Source organism: Ostrea edulis, chromosome 2, assembly GCF_947568905.1.
Source record: "Ostrea edulis chromosome 2, xbOstEdul1.1, whole genome shotgun sequence".
NCBI classification, from domain to species: Eukaryota; Metazoa; Mollusca; class Bivalvia; order Ostreida; family Ostreidae; genus Ostrea; species Ostrea edulis.
Genome location: NC_079165.1, coordinates 83,434,164 through 83,453,570, shown reverse-complemented (window position 1 = coordinate 83,453,570; position 19,407 = coordinate 83,434,164). Strand labels below are relative to the sequence as shown.

Here is a 19,407-nt window from a genome sequence, read left to right as displayed (position 1 = left end):
TGGTTACGGGATCTTACTTAAAAGTTCTTCATACAGATAACTATTTACAAATTTTTTCATAAAAATAAAAACCGACTTGTTGTCTTTCCTAAATCATGAAATGTTTTTGATGGAACTAAGAAATACAAGCAGGACCAATGAGCATATCGACATCGTAAATAATACTGTAACGACACGAAGAAATATCCGACTGGTGAAAAGAAATTAACTTTAGAAATATGCAATATTTGTCAAAAACATGTGCCAAGAATGAGAGGGCCGCTAAATACAAAAACAGATAATCGACTTGCTACGTGTCAATTCACCAATTCATACCGTCTCTGGAACTTGGAATATTTGCACTACAGGAAATCATGATTCTAAAACCATACCAAGGCTGCACCTGAGGTCTTGGGTGAGAAGTTTACCTGCGCCATTGTTTCTTTGTGATAATTAAACACCAATAGGAGATAAATACTTTCTCAGGTGGGTGGGGCTTATACAGAAAGGAAATTATCTGTCAGGTTTTGTCATGATGAGAAAAAACAACATTGGTTTACACATTTTTGTTTTAAAATTCCAAAAGCAAACTTTGAGATTTATTCAGCGTTACTATTTCCCATAAAGATATAAATGTAAGCTTACTTCATCAGTATAAATACAGATTGTATGGTACAGCCACATTGAAAAATCATTCCCCATCACTTATTGTTGACCAGTGTTATACGTACATTTAAATACATCACTGAACACAAGAGGTTAAGAAATTGTGTTAAGTTTGCTGCATTGTGTGCACAGTCTTTCATCTTTGGCATGACATTTGATTTATTCTCCCATGTGTTGAAAATGTATTGCATATCACATACAGGAATGCATAAACTGTGTACTTGTCCTTGTTGAACCATAAGGGCAGAAATTGCATCTTGTAGTTGGCCCATGTATTGTTGACCATCTCATGCTTTAATCATGATGTCCTCTCCATTCTTCTAATAACTGGTACATCCCCCCCCCCACCCCCACCCATCCCTGGTTTATCAGTTGAACAATGTCCTACATCCAATACACAGTATTTTCAAATCAATTACTGTATAGATTTTGAACCCTTCCATTATGGAAAAACATATTTATTGATTTTCTCCTATGATATCTCCATGTTCATTTAATTCCCTATCATGCATTGCCTTTAATCTGTTGTTATCAATGTGGCTCCATCCAATCTCTGAACAATCGTTGAACAAAATAAATCTATCAGATTTCATATAAGATGTGAGAAAAGTAATTTTCTCTATTTGCAGATGTAGAGATTTCCTTTGTTATTATCTGATATAATTAAAATGACTGGGGGATTATTTGTAGATCTGTGCAATGCTTTCACACCTGTTCCAATAAAAACATTCAGTCACACAGACCAATCCTAATTCAACAAACAGTCACACACACAGTCATACAGACTGATCCTAATTCAACAGTCACACACACAGTCACACAGACCAATCCTAATTCAACAGTCACACACACAGTCACACAGACCAATCCTAATTCAACAGTCACACACACAGTCACACAGACCAATCCTAATTCAACAGTCACACACACAGTCACACAGACCAATCCTAATTCAACAGTCACACACTCAGTCACACAGACCAATCCTAATTCAACAGCCAGTCACACAGACCAATCCTAATTCAACGGCCAGTCACACAGGCCGATCCTAATTCAACAGTCACACAGGCCGATCCTAATTCAACAGCCAGTCACACACACAGTCATACAGACCGATCCTAATTCAACAGTCACACAGACCAATCCTAATTCAACAGTCACACACGTCACACAGACCGATCCTAATTCAACAGCCAGTCACACAGGCCGATCCTAATTCAACAGCCAGTCACACACACAGTCATACAGACCGATCCTAATTCAACAGTCACACACACAGTCACACAGACCAATCCTAAGTCAACAGTCACACACTCAGTCACACAGACCAATCCTAATTCAACAGTCACACACACAGTCACACAGACCAATCCTAATTCAACAGCCAGTCACACAGACCAATCCTAATTCAACAAACAGTCACACACGTCACACAGACCAATCCTAATTCAACAGCCAGTCACACACTCAGTCACACAGACCAATCCTAATTCAACAGTCACACAGACCAATCCTAATTCAACAAACAGTCACACACACAGTCACACAGACCAATCCTAATTCAACAGTCACACAGACCGATCCAAATTCAACAGCCAGTCACACACTCAGTCACACAGACCAATCCTAATTCAACAGTCACACACTCAGTCACACAGACCAATCCTAATTCAACAGTCACACACTCAGTCACACAGACTGATCCTAATTCAACAGCCAGTCACACACTCAGTCACACAGACCAATCCTAATTCAACAATCACACACTCAGTCACACAGACTGATCCTAATTCAACAGTCACACACGTCATACAGACAAATCCTAATTCAACAGCCAGTCACACACAGTCATACAGACTGATCCTAATTCAACAGTCACACACTCAGTCATACAGACTGATCCTAATTCAACAAACAGTCACACATTCAGTCACACAGACTGCTGATAGTCAAATGACATATCATGCAAACACTCTCATTTAACACCTTCAATTCTGAAATTCTATGTGAGTTGTTGAAATTCCAATTCTGTGTGAGTTACTAACATAGCATCCCTTTATGACTAAGCATATCTATAAATAATATGTCTTACGGTGTGACCGTGTTTGAGGGTGAAGCAAAACGTATTGGCATTAGTAGTATTACAGTACCCGCAACGTTATTCTTAACATTCCTATCGTGCGTGTATCCTATCCTATCGTGCGTGTATCCTATCGTATCGTGTTTTGCGTTTATCAGGTTTTCCGTTTTCTATCGTGTTTTGCGTTTATCAGGTCTATCGTGTATCGTGTTTTGCGTGTATCAGGTTTTCCGTTTATCGGGAAAATTGTTTATTGTGTAGCTTCGGAAACTATCAGGATTGTGTATCAAACCTAATGAAAAAGTATGATACTTTTCGAAAGCTTTATTCGTTTCGTTAAGAAACTATTTTTAGGAATCGAGGAAAGACAATATATTTGGACAACATAAAGCTGTCGATTTTAAGGCAGAAGAAAAGCTATTTGTCCGTCCAGAGAGGGTGAAAATTTATCACAATTTCATTCTAAGTAATATGAAAAGTAGGCAGTGGTTCGCTGAGCAAACCGGGGACCGTAAATCTGAAAGCTCCTTCGTGTACAGTTCATAAACATTTGCTTGTCTAGAAACAATTATTTGTAATTAACACTTACAGAGAAATAGGAAGTTCCGATTTGAAAGGAAAAATCAGTAAATTACGTTGTTTATTACATATATTTGAATAAAGGCTCGTTTTCTTCCGATTTTTTTTCCACCTGTGTTCTATTTATATACCCACCATTGAACTTGTGCGCGTCTCTGTATCACCCATGTTTTGACTGCAAACATTCTCAGGGACATTGTATTTGACACATTTAGAAGATTAAGTTTTAAAAGGGTGCAAGGGTGTTGCATCTCCCAAAAGTCTGCCCAACTGGGCACGACTCGGCTGTCATCGTTGTTGTTTTTTTTTACTTGTACACTTGTACTTGTACCTATAATCGTATGGGTAGATACTGGAAATTAATACCGGGTTTGATGATTATTTGTATTTTTTTTACATACTAAACACAATTTTTTTTAAAGCGTTTCAATATTGTGAATTTAAAAAAGCCGTGTCTTATTTACGGTATTTATTTTTTCATAATTTATTTATTTTTGTTATTAAGATATCAATTCAAATACATATGTTCCAATTACTTATGAATATCAATCATCACTCATTGTGTAGAAATATCTAACGTATGAAGATTTGGTGTAATGCAATGGATCTTTTTTAAAACGGTCATGATGAAAATAATTGTAATTGTTGAATGACCGGTGAACTTAGAGCTTGATGCAAAATAACCCCCTCCTTGCTACACACATAATATTCCTTGGTTTATTTCACATTTAAGATAATAGGCATTAGAATTAGAGAGCTACTGAAGCATGATATCACTACATTATATTACATTTAATTAATTCACTGTATAATTTATATATCAAACATTAGGTGACAATTATAATTTTAGAATCGTTGGTTGGGAAAATTCAAATAGATATCAAATACTGAATTAAATACCGCATACAGTTTAGTTTTCTGATTTTAGCTGTGATGGCGTAAAAAATTGAAATAATTTTTTTTTTTTAAAGTACGACCGTGTATTAAAGAATTATACGTTTTAGGTGTATAATGAATATTGAAATCCTTCCGTATTATTACCAACATAATATAATTATGTTGTTGGTATCAAAATTTCGTTCTGTCTAAATTGATTCTAAATTTACAACATTTCTATCAGGTTGTCCGTTTATCGTGAAGATCGTTTATCATGTTTTGCGTTTCTCAGGTCTATCGTGAAGATCGTTTATCAGGTTTTGCATTTATCAGGTTTATCGTGTATCCTATCGTATCGTGCGTACATCCTATCGTATCTTGCGTGTATCGTGTTCTATCGTTTATCATGTCAAGAATAACATTGTGGGTACTGTAGTAGCTATATCCAAAACAGGACAAAAAATATTCCAAAGTTAGCACCTAACATGTGAGGACAGAGTTCTATCAAAGCATCCTAACTTTAGACATTTGATCCACCTAACTTTAGACATTTGATCCACCTAACTTTAGACATTTGATCCACCTATTCAATGAATGCAGGAAACATAACGCAACTGATGTGAACAGTGCATTGTGACATCATGTTCAGTGTTTAGCAAATTTACAAACATAAGGAGACATGATACAATCGCATAAATCGAGAAGTGATAAAATATGTTTATTATAATAAGAAAATATGATTTACATGTTTTTACGGATTTTATGTAACATCTCAGAACGACGTGAACTAGGGTAGACAAGATTCAAAATGGAGAAATACATGCCCATACACTTGTATTCCAATCGACGCCATTGGGACCAAATTTTTCAAGTTCCATAGTTATTGTTTAATTTTTCATTAGTTTTCTATAGTTTCCTTTTAAACATGTATATATGTGTTACCTATAGGGAGAGCTCTGCTCTCACAGCCCGAAGGCAATTCATTTTACATCAGTATCATACACTCAGTACTCACCTATACACAACAACACATAAATATATGATATCATCAACTCTAGTGAAAAGAGAAAATCAATATATGCACCCAGGGGTGCATAAGCCGAGTTGCATGGGATACATTGTAAAGTCGGGAGGAATGATGTGGCATACTTATAATTGTGAAGAACTAACTTCAGTTTTAAACTTTGCAAGTTACTGTCCAGAAACCATATTTGTCTGATGTTTTCAATCTATTTTTGGTCACTGTGACCTTGACCTTTGACCTTTTTTTCCAAAATCAATAGGGGCCTTGCTTTGCTGGTATCCAACAATATAACCAAGTTTCATTTGATTCAAATTAAAAATTTTCAAGTTATTCTCCGGAAACTAATTTTTTTGGGGAATTTTAAATCTATTTTCAGTCACTGTGACCTTGACCTTTGACCCATTTTCTCCAAAATCAATAGGGGTCTTCCTTACCTGAATATCTTTAAGTATCATTTGATTCGGATTTAAACTTTCTGAGTTATCATCCGGAAACCAAATTTTTCTGAAATTTTCATTCTATATTCGGTCACTGTGACCTTGACCTTTGACCTTTTTTCCTCCAAAATTAATAGGGGTCTTCCTTACTTAGTACCCAACAATATATCAAAGTTTCATTTGATTCAGATCTTCGTTGCAACTCAGCTAAAAATTATATTGTATAACTACACATCTATGAGGTATTGGCCATGACAGAAAACCTGTAGAGGTGTAAGCATTGTGTAACATTTCACTTAAGAATTACTCACCTATCAAGATTTCCCAGTTCTTGCATGCCTGCGTGACCTGATATGCACACCTCATCTCTGAGTATGACACACCTCCGATGATAAAAATAAGTAACCTTGGTCCACTCTTGTAGCCGGCCTGACTTTTGTCTTTATGCCAGTGTCCATATCGAGCACTGCAATTACATTGGTCATCCATGTAGTTTAAAAACAGCTAATGGTCCTATTTCATAAATAGCAGAATAAACTAGAGTTTCCTGACACCACTGGTTAACCCCAAACTCCTAAAACTAAGTATTTCTAAGAAATAAAGATTGTGTTTTCATGTACATTGCAAGATAATCTCTGAGGTTGAGAGAGTTTGTTTCGAAATATAAATTCATTATTTCAAACATTTTGAGACCGAGGAGGCAAATGTAGTAAATTCATAACTCTGGTTGACATATTTTCCGCAACAGAACAATGATTGTTTAAGATGTATATATTGAATTATTGAGCTGAAATTTTGCAAACAAAGGACCTTTGGTTTCTTATCCAATAATTCAGAAATTTGATCTATAACCCCCATTTTTTTAATGTTCCATCTCACATATCGAGGCAAGAAATTGCAATTTATGAGTAAATTTTTTGCCAGTACTCCTATATAGTTCTTTAAAACTCTAAATTTCTATATGATGAATTTTTATGTGCAAAAGGTCATTATCTATTTTCAGTCTACTAGTATGAGACTTTTTCGGCCACCAGGAGGTGGAAAGCGATTACGGTTGTAGAAAGATGACCATAATTATTTGCAGACCTACGATATAAAATGATAAACTTTATATATATCCATAGCAATCATTATTTGATTATTCTACTAAATTGAGTTTGGTATTTACAAATATTTAGATACAACTTTGATAAATATTGTGAGAGTTTTACTGCGAATCTAATTGTTGGTGTTTATCATAATTGGGATAGGTGTATGGAATCTTGTTCACTTGTACTATTCACTTTCATTTTGAAAGAGAAAATCTAACACCTTCTGTTTTTCCTTGAAGTAATCAGATTTTATGGTTTTAATTATCTCTTTTATCATATACTTTCTGTTTACTTTTTTCCATTTGCTTTTAGGTATTTTTCTTTCTTTCCAGTTTTGGTAATACAGTGTACACTGTATATCCATTTTTCATTCAAAACCAAAGCAAATTATATTTTATTATATAGTGTATTATATTTCTGATTTATCAAAAGCAAATAATCATTTTAAATATTTGTGTAAAATAATATCATGAGATTGGTTTTCAGTTGTATGTTTTTATCTTAAGCACTTCAGTGATTTTAAGGTAGTTCACTACACCCAGAAATAGTTTCTAAAATCAGTACAAATTGATTTAATTATAAAAGATATGATGATATACAATAAGTATATATGCCAAAAAGGCAAAAAATATACAAATTTGGATAAAAATATGATTTTCAAAATAATTATTTCAACACATATGAATAAAAGACTGCGGGATTTGAACTCGAGATCTGTGGTTCACCAGCCCGATGCTTTAATAACTGAGCTACGATGATAGACAAACAAATCGATCGACACAAATAATTTCAAAATATATTTAAATCGCCATCTTGTGATGTGGTGTCATACAGTGTATAAGCTTTAGTGTAGTGAGCTACCTCAATTGATTTGGATGTTTGGGTGCTTTACAAATTTTAATATTGTATTATATTTTTAACTTATTAACTGCAAATTATCATTTTATATATTAGTGTAAAATAATATCATGACATTGGTTTTCAATTGTATGTTTTTATGTTAAGCACTTCAGAGATTTTAATTGATTTGGGTGCTTTACAAATTTTAATATTGTATATTCTTTTGTTTTTATAAATTCCCTGCCATACAAAAAAAAATTCTGAAAGAATTGACAATATCACAAAACTCAGGTATGGACCTCTTTAAATTTTTTAGAATAGTCTTGAAACCTAGTACAAACTTATTTCAAGACGATGCCTTAATAAAAATACATAATCACGATCGTCATAAATGTAACAGTAAATGTCTGAAGCCACAAGATTGTCACAGATTTTAGCAACTTTGGGTTACAGATTCTTAAAAATTGTCACATAGATTTTGCTTTGGAAAACATTGAACTTTCGTTTGCCTCTGTACCATTTTTATACCAAAGTTACTGATGATACTGGTGTACAAAATCTTCATAAGACTGAGAAATAAGCAAGTGTGTGCTCTACATTTTCTGAAGCAACATATGCAGTAAACTTGGAAAAAAAACCTGATACTTATTTTGAGACACTGGGTCACTAAATAATGATCTACAGTTTTGTCCATGATGGCTTCTCCAAATAGGGGCTTAATTTCTCATCCATCTCAATTTTAAAAAACGCAAAAATGTGAGTGTAGGCATTGAGCAACACAATATTGATATAAGATGTATAATATCGAACTGTTCAATTGATATAAGACATATACAGTATAATCTGTCTAAACTGGCTATGTGTGGTTCCAAAGAAATTGGCCGGTTTGCACAGAGTCCGGAGTGCAGAATGTTGACAAGAATGAGAGTTGCTTCCCTTGTATTCACTATCTATGCATACGTGTGTAATGATTGCTAACATTTTAATATACATTCATCACAAAAGAATTCAAAAAGTAAAAATATAAATCTCAGTGTTTTATTGTCGTGCTCATTTGAAAAAGTTTCAATTTTTATTAAACAGTTTAAAATCTGGGAATTATTCACGCAATTTTCTGTTGGTAAATTGTCGATTTCGTCTACATCATCGCCGTTATCAAGTGCTACATTATGTACGTTTGTCAAGTTTGTGTTGTGTTCGTTTAAAATTTGTCTTTCCCAGCTTTCATTGTAAATGTATCGCTTTCAACTGTCTCAATTTGTGAAACGGAAACTAATACAATGCCGAGTGATCGACCGGACATGGCGAGTTGTGCTAACTAACTGCATATCATCACTGTCTGACTCGCCATAGAGCTCCGAGAAGTCCACGAGGGGAAACCCTGCTTTTGGAAAACATAACGGGATTGTTGCCGATTTTGTTTCATTCCAAGAATGTATCGAATTCATCGATTAATTGAACTTTGTCTTTTAATGTCAGTTCTCGTATCTGTCGTTAGGGGGAGGGCGCCATTACCTCGTGCGTGGTGCTGTCATAATTGAAAAGTGCACCCCCTAAAAATCAGGTTTTATTTTAAACTGATCGCGACTCATTGCCAGTTGCACTCTTTACTTACATGTGGCTTCCCTTGAGACACCCTTTGTGTACACCGCGTGTGATCGACCGAATACCGACAGGTTGGTCATCGTGGGGTGGCTGGTTTAAATGCGATAATTAGAGCTAATTACGAGCAGTTGGGACCTTGTGTACACCGAATACAATTGACCGCAACAATTAGGGTGGTGTATCATCGATGGGCCGGTTTACACAGGATAATTAAAGTTAATTGATAGCAGTTGGGACTGTGTAAGCCGGCCGATATACAGAATACGCAGTATCCGGAGTACAGGGAATTATTAATAAAGGATTTGTTAAAGAAATGTTAGGGACTATATTTTGTGGCCGGAATTGACAGAGCGCCGGAGTACTCAGAGGCTGGTTTGGACAAATTATACTATAATATCACACTGTTCAATTGATTTAAGACATATAATATCACACTATTCAATTGATTTAAGACATATAATATCACACTGTTCAATTGATATAAGACATATAATATCGCACTGTTCAGTTGATATAAGACATATAATATCACACTGTTCAGTTGATATAAGACATATAATATCACACTGTTCAATTGATATAAGACATATAATATCACACTGTTCAGTTGATATAAGACATATAATATCACACTGTTCAGTTGATATAAGACATATAATATCACACTGTTCAGTTGATATAAGACATATAATATCACACTGTTCAGTTGATATAAGACATATAATATCACACTGTTGATATAAGACATATAATATCACACTGTTCAGTTGATATAAGACATATAATATCACACTGTTCAGTTGATATAAGATGTATAATATCACACTGTTCAGTTGATATAAGACATATAATATCACACTATTCAATTGATATAAGATGTATAATATCGCACTGTTCAGTTGATATAAGACATATAATATCACACTATTCAATTGATATAAGACATATAATATCGCACTGTTCAGTTGATATAAGACATATAATATCACACTGTTCAAGCTATGAATATTATTTTACTCGCTGCCTGTGCTTTATATTTACTAATCAAAAAAAAAAAAACCCCACACAAATACTTGTCATTTTTGATTCAATTACATTATTTTTATTTGCTTTGTGTGTCTGTTAACTTGTGTCGAAATGTCACCAGCTGTAGGTGAAGACCTCAGACACACTGTAACCTTGAAGTTCTTGATAAGTATATTCCATGAAAAAACTTTAAAAACCCTTTTGTGGCCACATCCAGACTGCCAGGGGTAAAATAGTGAACAAATTGATTTCTGTAGAACATGCTTATATAATGATCTGCTGTATTTCACTCTTAACCTTGGAATACGCTAATATTGTGGCCTAGCCCTTCACCATGGGAATACACTAATATTGTGGCTTTGACCTTCACCATGGGAATACGCTAATATTGTGGCTCTGCCCTTCACCATGGGAATACACTAATATTGTGGCCTTGCCCTTTGCCCTGTATATACAATAATATTGTGACCTTGCCCTTCACCATGGGAATACACTAATATTGTGGCCTTGCCCTTCACCATGGGAATACACTAATATTGTGGCCTTGCCCTTCACCATGGGAATACACTAATATTGTGGCCTTGCCCTTCACCATGGGAATACACTGATATTGTGGCCTTGCCCTTCACCATGGAAATACACTAATATTATGACCCTGTCCTTCACACTGGGAATACACTAATATTGTGGCTCTGCCCGTCACCCTGGGGATATGCTAATATTGTGGCCTTGCCCTGTATATACACTAATATTGTTGCCTTGCCCTTTGCCCTGTATATACACTAATATTGTGGCCTTGCCCTGTATATACACTAATATTATGGCCTTGCCCTTTGCCCTGTGTATACACTAATATTGTGGCCTTGCCCTTTGCCCTGTATATACACTGATATTGTGACCTTGCCCTTTGCTCTGTATACACACTAATATTGTGACCTTGCCCTTCACCATGGGAATATGCTAATATTGTGACCTTGTCCTTTGCCCTGTATATACACTAATATTGTGACCTTGCCCTTTGCTCTGTATACACACTAATACTGTGGCCTTGCCCTTCACCATGGGAATACACTAATATTGTGGCCCTGCCCTTCACCATGGGAATACACTAATATTGTGGCCTTGTCCTTTGCCCTGTATATACACTAATATTGTGACCTTGCCCTTTGCCCTGTATACACCCTAATATTGTGGCCTTGCCCTTCACCATGGGAATACACTAATATTGTGGCCTTGCCCTTCACCATGGGAATACACTAATATTGTGGCCTTGCCCTTCACCATGGGAATACACTAATAATATGGCCTTGCCCTTTGTCCTGTATACCCACTAATATTGTGGCCTTGCCCTTCACCATGAGAATACACTAATATTGTGGCCTTGCCCTTCACCATGGGAATACACTACTGTTGACTTGATCTTCACTCTGGGCTCACTTTAAACAAACATGAGTCTTCTATACATAAGGAAGCTTTCACAAAACACCAAACTCCTACACTGATGAAGCATCATTAAAAGAATTTAAATGTATATCTAGAATTTCAGAAACCTTAGTCAATTCCTAGATCAGGACCTTCACACAATCATTCCGTCTACAACAGGCACTACACAACCTATACACAATCTATTTTCTAGATTTAAAAGTGTCCCCATAAAACAATAACAAATAAATAATACAGTGTTGTGGTACTCCTACAAGTAAGAACATAACGTCCCTACCCTCCTTAAATACCTCATACAATGATTTAAAAAAAATAATGATATAAGATGAAAATACAAACAAAAATATACATGATACTGTAGACGTATTCAATTTCGCATCAAATTAAATTTTGTTGATATCATTTCTATGAAAAACCAAGAAAATTAAATCCAACACGAAATTCTAATTTCAGAAAATATTGATTTTAAATGCCTTCGTAAGCATAATATTTAATTCCAAGCGACTACAAACAACACAAATTAATCCACACAAAATAGTGTTAATTTAAAAAAATTTTCCCAACGAAATTAAATCATCTACAGTACCGCTCTGCTGAAGCTCTAGCTGACTGGAGTACGTGTTGTGCTTACCTGATTGGCGGACCTCTGTATCCTCCACCTGATCGTGGGGCTCCACCCGACAAGAAAGGAAATTGTCGGGAATCCAGTTTATCTTCTACAGCCTCCTGTTGACAAAAAACCCAACATATATTGTTTCAATAAATGATCAACTTGTTTCCTTTTCTCACAAGATCTATGAATTTATAGTTGACCTTGGGTGAGGGTAATGTCACACTTTTCAAATCAAGATATTGTATAGAAATTCATACAAATATCATGATAAATTTAATATCTTCATTTAATTTAGGCAATTAAATCTAAAAGGAAGAGAAAAATATTGCTGATATTTATATTTTTGTCCATGTTTTAAAAGGAAGTCAGCCATTATGACAATGTAGTATACCTCCTTAATGGTACCATTACATATTGTGCAGGAACCTGCATGATCTGCATGAGTAGACTCTACAATTTTAAACCTGCACATATGTTTTTGCTGTTAACTGATATCATTGCCTCTGACAGTATATTGTGATTTTGATCATGTGAATTAAAATTAAGATCAAAGTGTATGGGCTATCTATCAGCATTGATCACACAACATGAATAATTGGAATTTAAATACAAAACAATTATTATAACATGTCTCATTTTGGTCAAGTGCATTAATTTTGAAGCCGATAACACAAACTGTGTGGAATCTCATATCTTGCAAAAATTTCAATTACAGTAACAGAAGATACCTAAATATACCCAATATATCTATCAATGAGTAGGAATCTGATATCTAAGAGTTTTTAGTTTTAAATATTGAAATACTCTGCCGTCCATCACCTCTGTAGTACTGAGTAGTGACAATTAATGTGACACCCACCTCCATAATGTCCTTGATGTAGGGGGCCAGTATTACATTTGTACTGAGTAATGACAATAAATGTGACACCCACCTCCATGATGTCCTTGATGTAGGGGGTCCAGTATGACATTTGTACTGAGTAATGACAATAAATGTGACACCCACCTCCATGATGTCCTTGATGTAGGGGGTCCAGCGTGACATTTGGTACGTGTTCTCAGCAATCTTGGTTTTTCTGTTGAATGGTTGGTAGGGCTGGGACTTCTTTTTCCCTCCCTGTTAATTTCACAAATCTCTCTGAGTTGTTACAATGCCATCACAAATTACTGATATAAATACAAACAGTTCAAGGTCATCCAAAAGTCAAAATAAACTCAGTACACTACTGCACACTCAGTACTAACGAGTAGATACACAAATATCAAATGCAAACGTCCCAAGGCTCACACATAGTGCCTGTGCTCATGCTGCTATTCAGATAGTGTACACCAAAACACCCGTCATATAAATATACTATCAATGTAATATAATATCCTATCAATGCTGGATAAATGTCCTCTTTATAGTGTACTTGAAGCTTAATTAAATTTACTAATTATAAACCTTAAGCATAAAGATTTCTACACCCAGAGTTGTGAAAGGATTTCTAAAAAGTCAGTAATACACAAACGGAAGCCAAAGCCCTATCACCGCAAAGCAACATAATGCATTGGAATGGCTGTTCAAAATCTGCTTGTTGTTTTTCAAATTATGTTGTGGAAATTAATTAATGCAACAATTTTTCAAATTAAAGAAACAAGAGTCCCTTTGGCCACATCACTAACCTGAACATTTTGCTATATACAACTTAAACAACAACATCAACAACCCAATGTTGGTTCCGACCTGGATCAAGAGATAATGGTGTAAAAAATACCCAAACAATCTGCATTTTTAATACATCAGGATGCTTCCGTTTCAATTGGACATAATGCATCCTTGGGAGTTCTAGTTCCTGAGAAAAAGATTTTCTGAAGAAATTTCATACACATGTTATTGTATATTCCAATGTAGGCCTTTGAACCCCTTCTGTGGTACAATCCTGCAATTAGGGCTCATGGTGTAAAAAAAACTTTAATCTACCTACACTATAGGAGGACACTTATTTTTTGATTTAACAAATTGCAACCTTGTGACTCTCAAAAAGGTTTTAAAGAATTTTCCTATACATTCCGTTGTAAACATTAAACCCTTATCGTGGTCCTGCACAGAGCCCCATAGCTCCTTGAGTAAACCCACTTAAACCTTCATTAAATAAAGACGCTTTTTTGGTAGAGATGTTCTTGAGAAGATTTTTTAAACACCCCACCCAATTTTCACTATTATTTAATCATCTGTCTTTTGAAGAGCTGTTCATTTGAACAAAATTGAATCGGATGGTTCTTGCAGTCTTGTTAGAAATGACCCAGTACTGAAAAACAAGTCAAAAAGTGAAAAGTTTACAGACAAATGATAGAAGGCAAACAAACTTCACTCAGAAAACTCATTTGAGCTTTCAGCTCAGATGAGCTAAAAATTAATTCTGTTCAAAATACAGGGGGGGGGGGGGAACTCTACGTTCCACTTGTCTAGTACCATGCATTGAACAAACAAATATCATGACATTACTGATTCCATTAAGTTAACAGTGTAATGCTAGACTACCATTTCAGTTTTAATACTGACATCAAAATATACACAAAGTATAATCAAAATTCTAACACTAGCATTCTTATATATATATGAGCACCCAATCAAACAATATCCATAGCACAATTCAGTTCAGCTCAGCATGTGTTCAAACACCCAGCTTGCAGGTTTCTACAGGTCACCTGCTAACTGACATCAATATTTCACCTGTGTGTTATTTGTACATGTACCAAGGATCTAATGTTATCAATCATTTTTCAAAATACACTGCATCATGAAAACATTTTCAATAAATGGCTATGAGTATTCGTATACAGTAAAATTTATTGAACATCAAAATGACTGATAAAGTATTCAGCAATGCATCCTTTGATATATTTTTTTTTAATTTGTCATAAGATAGAAGGAATCTGATGCAGAGAATTTTTTACTAGAGTGTTAGTAAGGATATTCGGGGGAGCTCACTCGCAGGCTGATTGATTCGTTCACATACCATTACCAGGGCCTTTTTCAACTTATTTTTTATGTTGGTCTTTTCCGTTTCAACTATCTATAAATATGTGGATGAAAAATAAAAACAAAAACAAAGTAATCAACAAAATTTGTAGTTTGAGGTTGGGTGAAAACGATGTTTATAACAACAAAATAACCCTGCACTGCACTGACATATAATAAAATCTGGTCTACACAGCCATGAGGGGATAAAGTCAGAAATATCTGGATTGCTGAAGTGCGTTTTTTTTTTTATATACAAACACCTACTCTAACATTATGAAAAACATCTATCAAAGGAAAGGGATGCTGTGAAATTTTCATTCCTACTGATGAAAACAAGAAATGCTACCCTAAAAATCCATTTACCGAGCAACAGCCATTATAAGGAAAGGAGACAGAAAATTATGAAAAAGTCCATTCTGTGCACACATTTCAGTTACCTATCATGTATTCAAATCTGACACTATTTAATTTCCCTGGTTATTAACATCTGAATTCTTTTCAAAGAGAATTTTCAAAGGAAAAAAATGGTGTACAGGAATATGACAATACAAAATCCAATATTCCAGTAGAACTTTGCAAGGGAGACAACTGAGTTGTGAGCAGAGTCCGGACATATTGAAGCCTGCTCTCACCTGGGCAATGCCGTGAAATGTTCCGTAATCCTCAATTATTCCAACGCTAAAAGTTTTGTTACCTTGTGGCTGAGGCATGCAAATGTTTATCAGATCTTTTATGAATAACAATGAGGGGGCACAACAAAATTGCAATGTTCAGACCTCATTTTCTTTCTCAATTGAATTGCCCCTTTTGTGATTGTACAAATAGACTGTTATGTTTCATAAATTTGAAAAATAAAAAACAAAATGAAATATCTTAACCAAAAAACTTAAAGAGCAACAAGTCGATTAAATTTATCCATAAATCAGCATGAATTGTACTGAGGGCTACAAATAACCACTAAAGAAAACTATTGAAGTTCAAAAACACCTACAGCTGTCTACTGAGAGTGAGCAAGTACATTTCGACTTACATCTTGAATAATTGGAACACCCAGGTTCTGCATGTTGGTTATAATACACTTGACATCCACAGGGATCTGAGCGTGCTGCACAAGCTTAGCCAGATTTTCCTCTGTTATTCCTGTGAAAGGTACAAGCTTGTGTGTATAACTTATCTCAAGTATATGCCTGATTGTCAAGACCCATCTTCTACTGTTGTGATGATGAAATTACAAACCGAATACAACTGGAGAAAAATCAAACTAGCTTTACAATACATGATAAACATTTTCACATACTATGTACAGATATTCAATGGTTTGTGCAGACAGTGACAACTGATTTTAAACCCTTTACCAGCCTACTTTCACGAAATTTTTAAACAATATTTTTATTATGAAACCAAAAATTCAAATGGATCTGACACCAAATTTTTTTGTTTGGTGTTGTAATTTTGAAAAATCTTCTACATTTTCACTTCAAAGCACTTAATAGAGAATTCAAGCACTTTTTAATTTTAAAATGAGCCTTGTTTTAGGACCTTTTTTTTTTTTACTTAAAATTCATACATTTTTCATATTCATTCTCAAAATTCAAGCACTTTTCAAGGTCTGTGCAAATCCTGTATTACTATTAAATCTCTTATTTTTCAGAAAGTTTCCCAGCCATAAAATTTATTTGAAATCACTCAGGAAAGACTGTAACATGGAACATTTAAAAAGAAAAATTCGTAATTTTTAATTTCCTTTCCTTAAAAAACATCACGATGTCAACACTTCTCAAAAATATTCTGATACATGTGTAAATATAAGTTGTAAAAGAAAACTTTCTTTTCATGTTTTGATTTTTTCTCATGAAACTGTTTCGTCAGTCTTGATGACAGATTTACACCCACCCACCCCCATCACCTGAGAATAGTATGATTTGATCCTTCTTATCAAACTGCTTTTACAGAGGCTTGGTGACAGATCTTACCCCCTTTATGGATAACATAGAGCAGAATGATGCGAACTTTGTCATATGCCATGATGTTTTGGTCCAGGAGGATAGGTACAATGTTTCTCATGTGATCTTTGATCTTCTCTCCCTCGGGGTCTGTTCCCATGGCTAAGTCCTAAAATAGCGATCAATGATTCATTCCCACAGCTTTAGGATTGACGAATATCTTTAGTGGTAGTCACTGATTAGATGAGATGCACATATTAACAAAAACTGACAATACAGGTGTAATGTTTACCTACAGACTGACAATACAGGTGTAATGTTTACCTACAGACTGACAATACAGGTGTAATGTTTACCTGCAGACAGACAATACAATGTTTACCTGCAGACTGACAATACAGGTGTAATGTTTACCTACAGACTGACAATACAGGTGTAATGTTTACCTGCAGACTGACAATACAGGTGTAATGTTTACCTACAGACTGACAATACAGGTGTAATGTTTACCTACAGACTGACAATACAGGTGTAATGTTTACCTGCAGACAGACAATACAATGTTTACCTGCAGACTGACAATACAGGTGTAGTGTTTACCTACAGACTGACAATACAGGTGTAATGTTTACCTACAGACAGACAATACAGGTGTAATGTTTACCTACAGACTGACAATACAGGTGTAATGTTTACCTACAGACTGACAATACAGGTGTAATGTATACCCATGACTCTACTTTACCTGCTCTACTTTACACAGTCGATCGACGTGTTTCTGGTACTTGTTCATGCAGTCCTCTGCCAGGTGGAGATGTGTAGAGTACTTGCTGAGTTCCTTCTGGTACTGTGGCATCTTCTTCAACATCTGGGACAGGTCTCGAATGTTGGCCTTTTCCCCATCGTTCATTCGCTTGTCTTGGGCAAACTGTTTTAACTGCTTTGTAACTTGCCTGAATACAGAACAGAGAGAAATATATCAATTTACAATCACATCACTTAAAGTATTATTTTCAGTGAAACCTCAGAAACATGATAAATTGTAATAGTTAGTGATTAGTGTGCAAGAGTGCAAGGTGACATAAAATGGACGACAAAAACATGTTAAATAGCATGCCATGGTATTGCAATTTTTAAAAATAGAATAAACCGTGACCTCAGGGACTTACTGGGACACAATAGCAATGTGCTGATGTCGTAAACCAACCCATAATTCATCATTCTCATCCAGAAGAGCCTCCTTCTCATGGATTTCTCCACTGGTGTTATCATATCTGTACAAAAAAAACCAACAACAGAATATACATATGGTATAAACCAAAACAATAAAATATACATACACATGGAGATTCTATAACACATTGTACATAACTGTACATATGTATGGGTTGAGAATACAGAATACATGTGTTCGTACAGCCACAGATATTCAAACAACTTACTTATAAACATCATTTATTATTGGTAAGAGATCGTAAGCCATGGCTTGAAATGTCAGTTCATGCAGAAGGGGTGAGATAGGGTCAAATCCTCTGTCTATAATTAGAAGCTGGGAGCGGTCCTTCTGTGGCCCCTGATAAAAAATATGACATTTGAAATGATATTCCAAACTTTGAAATTAATTATTATTGTAGAGTCTAATTTTTGTGGTTTGAGAAAAATATTTAATTAAAACAATATTCATTTATAAATAAGCAAATGGGATCAGGTATCATACACGGCTTATTTTTACCCTCTTCTTAAAGAAAAATATAAATACATATGGGAACTTGATTTCGTGGTTGAAAAGATCTTTTTCTTTCCTAAGGACCAGTTTATCCTTGTAGGATTTAATAAATACCACCTTGAGAATCCCTGATTCTGCAGTATATTATGATAGCTGTGTAAGGAAATAAGAGGATGTGTTGATTTGGAACTGAATAGGCTCCAAACAATAATCCCTGTAAAGCAGTGTTAAATCAAATTATACATCTAATCCACACAGAGCAGCCCTACCTCCCCCATAGTGTGGTCATCAGCCCTGTATGCATCTAACTTCTGCTGCACCATCTGAGCAAATTCAGCGTTCCTGTCAAACTCACTGCAAGTACACCATCACATTGAGTGTTATAAAACGGTCAAATGTTCTCATCTCTGGCAAACAAAACTGACAGTCAACACATACAAAAGCTCTAAAACAGACCGTCATCCATTCTGGA

The 19,407-nt window shown here is 35.1% G+C and overlaps 1 protein-coding gene across 5 annotated transcripts in view; it reads right to left on the bottom strand.

Moving 5' to 3' along the window:
* LOC125679676 (syntaxin-binding protein 1-like) overlaps window positions 1-19,407 on the bottom strand; it is a 36,955-nt gene that overhangs the window by 2,992 nt on the left and 14,556 nt on the right. For 2 of the 5 annotated variants that reach the window (XM_048919089.2, XM_048919091.2), the window contains exons 7-16: window positions 19,205-19,289; window positions 18,652-18,782; window positions 18,379-18,483; window positions 17,955-18,162; window positions 17,240-17,378; window positions 16,297-16,406; window positions 15,899-15,967; window positions 13,266-13,376; window positions 12,278-12,372; window positions 5,953-6,107 (exon numbers count right to left, since the gene is read on the bottom strand). In XM_048919089.2, coding sequence (XP_048775046.2) covers window positions 5,953-6,107; window positions 12,278-12,372; window positions 13,266-13,376; window positions 15,899-15,967; window positions 16,297-16,406; window positions 17,240-17,378; window positions 17,955-18,162; window positions 18,379-18,483; window positions 18,652-18,782; window positions 19,205-19,289 — 1,208 coding nt within the window. Of the gene's footprint in view, window positions 1-5,952; window positions 6,108-12,277; window positions 12,373-13,265; window positions 13,377-15,261; window positions 15,319-15,898; window positions 15,968-16,296; window positions 16,407-17,239; window positions 17,379-17,954; window positions 18,163-18,378; window positions 18,484-18,651; window positions 18,783-19,204; window positions 19,290-19,407 lie in introns of all 5 variants that reach the window. The other 3 variants (XM_048919092.2, XM_056155198.1, XM_048919090.2) reach the window with 2 other exon arrangements.